The sequence below is a fragment of the Papio anubis genome, chromosome 4 (genome assembly GCF_008728515.1).
Source record: "Papio anubis isolate 15944 chromosome 4, Panubis1.0, whole genome shotgun sequence".
NCBI lineage: Eukaryota > Metazoa > Chordata > Mammalia > Primates > Cercopithecidae > Papio > Papio anubis.
In genome coordinates this window covers 136,507,583-136,517,695 of record NC_044979.1, presented here as the reverse complement: position 1 = coordinate 136,517,695, position 10,113 = coordinate 136,507,583, and the positions used below count along the sequence as shown (strand labels likewise).

The 10,113-nt window shown below is 49.4% G+C and overlaps 1 protein-coding gene across 1 annotated transcript; it reads right to left on the bottom strand.

The window, feature by feature from the left end:
• Positions 1 to 6,153: 6,153 nt before the first annotated feature.
• On the bottom strand, positions 6,154 to 9,151 carry CCL24 (C-C motif chemokine ligand 24). The gene is made up of 3 exons (XM_021935730.2): positions 8,391 to 9,151; positions 8,054 to 8,171; positions 6,154 to 6,701 (listed from the first exon to the last, which is right to left on the bottom strand). The coding sequence occupies exons 1-3, from the start codon at positions 8,461 to 8,463 to the stop codon at positions 6,533 to 6,535; spliced, it is 360 nt and encodes a 119-aa protein (XP_021791422.2). The 5' UTR covers positions 8,464 to 9,151; the 3' UTR covers positions 6,154 to 6,532.
• Positions 9,152 to 10,113: the final 962 nt, after the last annotated feature.

The window sequence follows — 10,113 nt, the reverse complement described above, 5'->3', positions numbered from 1 at the left end:
GAAATCATCTAATAACACATTTCTCATATAATGCTTGAGCAATGTGTGTCTGCATCATTGGCTTTCTGTGGTTGGTTCTGCGTTGGAAAAGTGGGGAGAATAGGGAAGCTGGCAGCTACTGAAACCATCTTTGCAAAAACCATAATAGTGAGAAAATGATGACAATGAAAGAGAGCTGACACAGCTAACCCCCATCTTGCCTTTAATCTCTAAACTGCCCTTGGTCATTCCTGAGCTTGGACCAAGCTAACTTTGGGTGAAATTTAGTTTATAGTTTAAATGATAATAGCCCTTCCCCTAAATTAAACCACCTTTGTAAAATGCAAGAAGGATCACAAGGTTAGGAGGATGAGAGGGGCCTGAATTCTGCTAAGATTTGGGTAAGTTACCAGTCATTGTTCCAGAAGTCACAAGATCTGTAACTTCTCCAATTACTCATGTAGATAACATCACTATTGCAGAACCTGTGATAGACATTTTTTTTTTTGAGACGGAGTCTTGCTCTGTTACCTAGGCTAGAGTGCAGTGGCGCGATCTCAACTCACTGCAAACTCTGCCTCCTGGGTTCAAGCAATTCTTATGTCTCAGCCTCCTGAGTAGCTGGGATTACAGCTGCATGCCACCATGCCTGGCTAATGTTTGTGTTTTTAGTAGAGACTGAGTTTCACTTTGTTGACCAGGCTGGTCTTGAACTCCTGACCTCAAGTGATCTGCCTGCCTCAGCCTCCCAAAGTGCTGGCATTATAGGCGAGAGCCACTGCCCCTGGCCTATGATAGGCCTTTTAAGATGTGTTTTTGGACTGGGCACAGTGGCTCACAACTGTAATTCCAGCACTTTGGGAGGCCAAGGCAGGTGGATCATGAGGTAAGGAGATAGAGACCATCCTGGCTAACACGGTCAAAACCCGTCTCTACCAAAAAATACAAAAAATTAGCTGGGTGTGGTGGCGGGCACCTGTATTCCCAGCTACTCGGGAGGCTGAGGCAGGAGAATGGCATGAACCCAGGAGGCGGAGCTTGCAGTGAGCCGAGATCACGCCACTGCACTCCAGCCTGGGGGACAGAGCAAGACACATCTCAAAAAAAAAAAAAAAAGATGTATTTTCAGACTTTTGCATTTCTGACTGTTGGATGATTCCACCCAGACCAGTGACTCCTCTGTGGCTCTACCCAGAAGTGGACTCAATGTAAAAGGACCATTTTCCACACCCCTATGATTGCATCCCCAACCAATCAGCAGCTCCCATTCCCTAGCCCCCTGCCTATCAAACTACCCTTGAAAAACCCTAGTCTCTGAACTTTTGGGGAGGCTGAGTAATAATAGCATTCTGATCTCCTGTACAGCCAGCTCTGCATGAATTAAACTTCTCTGTTGCAATTCCCCTGTCTTGATAAATTGGTTTTACCTGGGCATTGGGCAAAATAAATGCATTGGGTGGTTACACTATGGACCAAGCATAGACTCTCCAGGATGAATGCTGCAGAGGCTGTGGTGAGAGTCCTGTGGTCTCATGCAGTTGGAACACTGTCTGTATTTCAGTCTCATCCCTGAATGCTCTGGCTCTCCTCCCTCCTTAGGAACATGCTTTCTCTCCGGGTGGAATCCCAGTCACCATTCAGGTACCAACTCTGCAAAGTTGGTTCTGCAGGCTCCTTCTTCCCATCAGAATGTCCCCTGCTGTGTATTGTTTTGCATTGCTACTTATTCTGCTTTGCATTAGACTTACAATAACTTTAGTAGCTACTGCATTTGCAATGCCTACTACTAGGCCTCTGTGGTGCTCTGCGGACTCCTGGCTGCCAGTATGTGGCTCTCTGTGCCTTGGGGCTTTTTTTGAACCATGGAACTTACTCTGCTCCCACTTGCTGAAAGCCCACCCCTCACATACAGCTGGCAAAGACTGATGGAGTGGGTGTGTACTTCCGAGGGGGATGGATCTGTAGGTTGATGGATCCCCACCAGGTTACTTAAGGGTATATGTTGGCCACACATGGTGGCTCATGCCCATAATCCCAGCACTTTGGGAGGCTGAGGTGGATGGATCATTTGAGGCTAGGAGTTTGAGACCAGCCTGGCCAATATAGTGAAATCCTCTCTCTACTAAAAATACAAAAATTAGCTGGGTGTGGTGGCGCACACCTGTAATCCCAGCTACTCAGGAGGGTAAGGCAGAGAATAGCTTGAACCTGGGAGGCGGAGGCTGCAGTGAGCTGAGATTGCCCCACTGCACTCCAGTCTGGGCAACAGAGCAAGACTCCATCTCAAAAAAAAAAAAAAAAAAAAAGGTATATATGTCAGAAGCGTGTGAACCAGAGCAACTCCATCTTAAATATGGCCTAGGTAAAATGAGGTAAAATGTGTGCATTCCCAGATGGTTAAGGCATTCTAAATCACAGGATGAGACAGGAGGTCGGCACAAGATACAGGTCATAAAAGACCTTGCTGATAAAACAGGTTGCACTAAAGAAGCTGGCCAAAATCAACCACAACCAAGATGGCGATGAGAGTGACCTCTGGTCGTCCTCACTGCTACACTCCCACCAGTGCCATGACAGTTTACAAATGCCACGGCAACATCAGGAAGTTACCCTATATGGTCTAAAAAGGGTAGGCGTGAATAGTCCACCCCTTGCTTAGCACATCATCAAGAAATAACCATAAAAAATAGGCAGCCAGTGTCCCTCAGTGCTGCTCTGTCTATGGCGTAGCTATTCTTTTATTCCTCTGCTGTCTTAATAAACTTGCTTTCACTTTACTCTATGGACTCGCCCTGAATTCCTTCTTGTGTGAGATCCAAGAACCCTCTCTTGGGGTCTGGATCGGGACCCCTTGTATGTCTGCTGCTTAAACCTCACCTCCCAGGCCATGGTGCCGAGCCAAGGGGCAGGTGTCGCGGAGAACCCAAACGTCCCAGAGCGGATCCAGGAACATAGCCAAGGCAAATAGTCTTATTGCATACAATAGGCAAAGAGCCAGAAAATTAGCTTCAAAGCAGCATAGAGACGGGTAGCAGGGCGGGTCTCTGAAGTTGTCCTGCTGCTAGCTAGGAGTCCTTGTATGTAAATCCGCATACACTCACCTACTCGCCATGCTGGACTTGTCTGAGTTCTCTGGTCTCGGCTCTTTCCCAGCTTGGGAGAATGTTCTTCTAGATAATCGCGAGTTTTCTGCATGACAGGGTCTCATGCCACTTTCCAGTGGTTTGAGCTCTGATTGTCCTCTACTAAATCATGCACTTTGTATTTTAATTTTTTTATTTTATTTTTATTTTTGTGGAGACGAGGCTTCGCCATGTTTCCCAGGCTGGTCTCAAACTCCCAGGCTCGAGCAATCTGCCTGCCTCAGCCTCCCAAAGTGCCAGGATTACAGGCATGAGCCACCATGCCCCACTGATCATGCGCCATTTTTTTTTTTTTTTTTTTTGAGACAAAGTCTTGCTCTGTTGCCCAGGCTGGAGTGCAGGCTCACTGGGGCCTTAACCTCCTGGGCTCAAGCAATCCTCTCATCTCAGCCTCCAAAGTAGCTGGGACTACAGGCTTGTACCACCACACCCAGCTACTTTTTAAATTGTTTGTAGGCCAGGCACAGTGGCTCACATCTGTAATCCCAGCACTTTGAGAGGCCGAGATGGGCAGATCACTTGAGGTCAGGAGTTCAAGACCAGCCTGGCCAACATGGTAAAACCCCGTCTCTACTGAAAATACACAAATTAGCTGGACGTGGTGGCACATGCCTGTTGTTCCGGCTACTCAGCTGAGACAGGAGAATCACTTGAACCTGGGAGGTGGAGGTTGCAGTGAGCCGAAATGGTACCACTGCACTCCAGCCTAGGAGACAGAGCAAGACTCCGTCTGAAAAATAAATAAAAATAATTTTTTTTGTTTTGGGTAAAGAAAGGATCTCCCTATATTACCCAGGCTGGTCTTGAACTGCTGGGCTCACAAGATCTTCCTGCCTTGGCCTCCTAAAGTGCTGAGATTACAGGCATGAACCACTGCACCCAGCCAGAGAATTAGAAAGCTACACCGTGTGGAAAACTTACATATTTGGTGTCAAAAGTGTTGTGGGCATAGAAAAAGAGTTTTTCTCTTTCAAGGTCATGCAACTTGTAAAGCAGAATTGGCATTGAACCCACAGTGCTCTTGATTTGTGAGTGTGTTCATGTTATAATTCTAATTCTTTGAAGCAAAACATCATCGTGTATCATTTTTTAGCCTCCTAATACCCAGCCTGACCTGGGCATGGTGGCAGGTGCCTGTAATCTCAGCTACCTGGGAGGCCGAGGCAATAGAATCGCTTGAATCTGGGAGGTGGAAGTTGCAGTGAGCCAAGATCACGCCATTGTGCTGCAGCCTGGGCAATAACAGTGAAACTCCATAAAAAAAAAAAAAAAAAAAAAAAAATTAGTTTGGGGCCAAGTGCAATGGCTTACACCTTTAATCTCAGTGTTTTGGGAGGCCAAGGTGGAAGAACTGCTTGAGGCCAGGAGTTCTAGGCCAGCCTGGGCAACATAAAGAAAATTAAAAGATTAGCCAGGTGTGGTGGTACACACCTGTAGTCCCAGCTGCTTAGAGAAGCTGAGGTGGGAGGATTGCCTGAGTCCAGAATTTCGTGGCTGCAATGAGCTATGATTGCACCACTGCACTCCAGTCTGGGCAATAGAGTGAGACCCTGTCTCAAAAATTTTTTAAATTATTTAATTGAACCTAGCTGTGCATGTGTATTTTCAAAGTCAATAACAGGACTCCCAGCGGCAGGCCAAGGTCACTCCCAGATGCCTTGGGCTCCGGCTGTCTTCTTCCCCTCCAGTGTTGGAGAGGCAGCCTGGGATGCTTTCTGGGCACATACACCGTTGGTCACAGCCCAACCCTACCCACTCCAGGAGAGTCAAAAATATACAATGCTGGGCGCAGTGACTCACACCTGTAATCCCAGCACTTTGGGAGGCTGAGGCAGGTGGATCACCTGAGGTCAGGAATTCGAGACCAGCCTGACAACATGGTGAAACTCTGTCTCCACTAAAAATACAAAAACTTAGCTGGGCGTGGTGGCAGACACCTGTAGCCCCAGCTACTCAGGAGGCTGAGGCAGAAGAATTGCTTGAACCTGGGAGGTGGAGGTTGCAGTGAGCTGAGATCGCACCATTGCACTCCAGCCTGGGGCGGCAAGAGTGAGACTCCATCACAAAAACAAAAGAAAAAAAACAGAACACGCAAGACACAACAACCTTCGAAGAAAAAAAATCTCATTTTATTTGGACTATTATTTGAGAACAGCAACTTTGTCTACACTCTTGATAAACCCACACAGTATCTCATGCATAGAAAAAAAAAAAAAAAGCTAGGGTCTTTTCTCCCCCTTATCCCCCCACCCCATCTTCCCTTCACCAAAATGTTGGGTGAGCCCAGATTTAAAGGCAGAACAGGCCCTTGGCCCCAAGACAGCATGGAGCAAACTGTCGCAAAGCAGGGAATCTCCTTAAAGTCATATCTTCACCAAAAGATTAAACTACCCAGACTGGCCCTTCACCCTGGTCCTCCACGTTCATTTCTTTAAAAAAAAAAAAAAAACTGGCCGGGGGCGGTGGCTCAAGCCCATAATCCCAGCACTTTGGGAGGCCGAGACGGGCGGATCATGAGGTCAGGAGATCGAGACCATCCTGGCTAACACGGTGAAACCCCGTCTCTACTAAAAAATACAAAAAACTAGCTGGGTGAGGTGGCGGGTGCCTGTAGTCCCAGCTACTCGGGAGGCTGAGGCAGGAGAATGGCGTAAACCCGGGAGGCGGAGCTTGCAGTGAGCTGAGATCCGGCCACTGCACTCCAGCCTGGGCGACAAAGCGAGACTCCGTCTCAAAAAAAAAAAACAAAAAAAACAAAAAAAAACCCACTATGCTTTACTTTTTTTTTTTTTTTCAACATAAAAGTTTGAGTAGGCTGGGTGCGGTGGCTCACACCTGTAATCCCAGCATTTTGGGAGGCTGAGGCAGGTGGATCACTTGAGGCCAGGAGTTTGAGACCAGCCTGGCCAACATGGTGAAACCTCATCTCTACTAAAAATACAAAAATTAGTTGGGCGTGGTTGCGCACACCTGTAGTCCCAGGTACTTGGGAGGCTGAGGCACAAGAATCACTTGAACCTGGGAGGCGGAGGTTGCAGTGAGCCGAGATTGTGCCACTGCACTCCAGCCTGGGTGACAGAGCGAGACTCTGTCTCGGGAAGAAAAAAAAAAAAAGCATCAGAACCCGGTCAGGAGGAGAAGGGCAAAGAGTTGCCACTGCTCTCCTTCTGGGATCTTCTCACCCAGCTCCAGAAAGGCAAGGAGCTTTGGAGGCTTGGAGCCATTGCTCAGCTCCCGGGGACCACATCACCTGCTCCCTCGAGTTTTTCATAGAAGAGACACATCCCTGGAGAGTGTTGCTAAGAAACAGGAAAATTAGCTCTTCCCCCCTTCACTATGGCTTCCCCAGACCCCGAGCAGCCCGCCAAGCAGCCCAGGCCCAGACTCAGGGCTGGAGGGCTGGGCGGTGATTAGTGGGTGGTTTGGTTGCCAGGATATCTCTGGACGGGGCCCTTGACACCCACTGCCCTGGCCCTAGGGGAAGCCTTCTTCTGCTTGGCATCCAGGTTCTTCATGTACCTCTGGACCCACGCCTGCTTGGGGTCGCCACAGAACTGCTGGCCCTTCTTGGTGGTGAAGCTGTGGAAGAAAGGGACAGGGGATTAGCTGAGGTCGACAGGGACCTTGGGCCACTCAACTTCATGGTGGGGAGGATGTGGACGCCCAGAGACAGTAAGGCCTCCTCGCAAGTTGCTGAGATGATGCCATCTTCATTTTTTGACACGGTCTCACTCTGTCGTCCAGGCTGCAATGCAGTGGCGATCACAGCTCACTGCAGCCTCAACTTCCCAGGCTCAAGCGGTCCTCCCACCTTAGTCTCCTGAGTAGCTGGGACTACAGGAACATGCCACCATGCCCAGCTTTTTTTTTTTTTTTTTTTTTTTTCAGAAACGGAGTCTCATTATATTGCCTAGGCTGGTCTTAAACTCCTGGCCTTAAGCAACCCTCCTAGGTCAGCCTTCCAAAGCACTGAGATTACAGACGTGAGCCACTGCACCTGGCCTTATCATTGTATTTCTACTTCATGCCTCTGTTTACAAAATGAGTTCACAGTTACTACCTATGAAGCTATTTGGAGGACAGACACATGTCGACCCATGTGACCTTGAGCAAGTCACCTTCCTGAGCCTCAGTTGTCCTCTGTAAATGGGAACAACCATCCCTACCCCATAGAATTGTTGAGAGAATTAGATAAGACATTGTCCTGTGCCCCCGAATGGTGCCTCATTGTATATTTGGTGCTCAGTAGATACTGAATCTAAATCCTTCTCCTGGTGGCTCACGCCTGTAATCCCAACACTTTGGAAGGTCGAGATGGGCAGAGCACTTGAGGTCAGAAGTTCGAGACCAGCCTGGTCAACATGGTGAAACCCTGTCTCTACTAAAAATACAAAACTTAGCCAGGCGTGGCGGTGCGCACCTGTAATCCCAGCTACTCGGGAGGCTGAGGCATGAGAATTGCTTGAACCTGGGAGGTGGAGGTTGCAGTGAGCCAAGATCACACCACTGCACTCCAGCCTGGGTGAGAGTGAGACTCCGTCTCAAAAAAAAAAAAAAAAAAAAATCCTTCTGGCTGGGTGTGGTGGTTCATGGCTGTAATCCTAGCACTTTGGGAGGCTGAGATGGGAGGATCACTTGAGCCCAGGAGGTTGAGGCTGCAATGCAATGAGCTATGATCATGCCACTGCACTTCAGCTTGGGTGACAGAGCAAGACCCTATCTCCCCCCCCCAAAAAAAAGAAATAAAAGAAATTTAAAAATAAATATATCCTCCTTCTAGTTTTATGGGCAAGGAAGTTGAGGACCAGAGAGGGGAGGTGACTTCCCCAGGGATGCACAGAGCCAGGGCCGGCTGACCTTGCTTCTCAGGGACACTGGAGTTGTACCTGCCCCAGCCCCTCTCCTGCCACATGCCCATGAAGGATACCCACATCACTCCCACATTGAGGCACGTGCTCCTGTTGGACAACTGGTAGCTGACCACTCGGTTCTCAGGAATTCTCTTGGAAAGAAATGCCATGCAGCAGGAAGAGGGGATGACCACAGAGCCTAGACGAGGAGAGAGAGAGAAGCCACGTCTTTTCCCAGCCTCCCCTCGGCTCTGGGCCTCAGAGCTGGAGCTTGAACCCTGCACCAAACACCACCAGTCCATTCACTGGGCTGCCCTTTCCCCAGCGCTTTCCTCCAGCCCCAGGCTGGTCAGTCCTGCACCCTCCACTGTGCCATCCCAGCCATGCCCTTGGAACTGCATCCTGCCCGAGGTCTTACCCGTAGGGATGATGTGGTGGGCACAGACACCAAGGAAAAGAAGGCTGGTTACGATGGTCATTGGGCCTGCCATGTCCCAAAGAGCAGAAGCACCAGCTCGGGGCTCAAAGCCAACGTGCGGGAGGAAAGGACCTGGGGATAAAAAGCTTGGGTCCTTGCAGAGCACCCCAAACTCCCTCCCTCTGCCTTTTATGGGGCAACTAGAAGGAAACACGCCCCCAAGCCTCCTCCACGCTTCCTTGAAAATCCTGAGGCCTGTGGTCTGGAAAGAGGAAGTTGTTGTCCCGTTGTTGCCCAGCTGAGTCAAGGGTTATTTTGGGCTCCGGACAAAAGAGCTGGGGGAGGGGGCATCACTCCACCTCGGCCAAGTTCAAAGGTGTTGGATGCATTGTCAGAAGGCCCATGGGACCCTACCTGTGTTGGCTACACCCTGTGGGATCCTGGATAAATCACTCACCTCCCTGAGCCTCAGTTAGTTCAGCTGAAAATGGGCAGAGTCATCCCTATCTTCTCCCTTCCGTTCATTCATGCTTTCATTCATTCACCCGATTCTTTGTTAGGCATGTGCTCTGTGCCAGGCACTGGGAGGATTCTAATGGGGAGACAGATTTGTGATCAAGGGTGTGTAACAGTCAATGAGAGGTCAGCTGGGCTCGGTGTCTCATGCTTATAATCCCTGCACTTTGGAAGGTTCAAGTGGGAGCATCATTTGAGGCCAGGAGTTTGAGACCAACCTGGGCAACATAGCAAGACCCTGTCTCTACAAAAAATAAAAAAATTAGCCAGGCGTGGTGGTGCAGGCTTGTAGTCTCACTCTTGGGGAGGCTGAGGTGGAAGTGTGTAGCAGGACGAGCTGCAGACAAAACTTCTGACACCGAGTTAAAGAAGGAAGGGGTTTATTCGGCCAGGGGCATTGGCAAGACTCCTGTCTCAAGTGCTGAGCCCCCCGAGTGAGCAATTCCTGTCCCTTTTAAGGGCTCACAACTTTAAGGGGGTGCACGTGAGAGGGTCGTGATTGATTGAGCAAGCAGGGGGTACGTGACTGGGGGCTGCATGCGCCGGTAATTAGATCGGAACAAAACAAGATAGAGATTTTCACAGTGCATTTCTATACAATGTCTGTAATCTATAGATAACACAACCGATGAGGTCAGGGGTCTATCTTTAACTACCAGCCCAGGGTGCCGCGCCAGGCTGGCTGCCTGTGGATTTCATTTCTCCCTTTTAGTTTTTACTTCTTCTTTCATTGGAGGCAGAAATTGGGCATAAGACGATATGAGGGGTGGTCTCCTCCCTTAGAAGGATGAATTGAACCCAGGAGTTCAAGGCTGCAGTGAGCTGTGATCACACCACGGCCTCTCCAGGCTGGGCAACAGAGCAACACCCTGTCTTACAATCAATCAATCAATCAATCAATCCATCCATCCATCCATCTATGACAGGTCCTGACAGAGCAAAGCAGATGCTCTCAGGGCCGCTTTCCATCAGCTCTTGGTGGCCTTGAAGTCCCAACAGCCATCACCTGCACCTTCAAGTTGCCGGAGCCACTTAGTCACCAAGGCTCTAGGGAAGTAGGAAGTGCCTGGAAAAGCACATCCTCTGGGGTGGCCAGTGCCTGCCAGAGGGATGCTGACTCCAGGTCCAGCATGACCAACCCTGTTTCCTGAGTTTCCAGCTGGGTCAAATCTGTAACCCTCTGTGCAGCAGGACTTTGCTTGGCCCC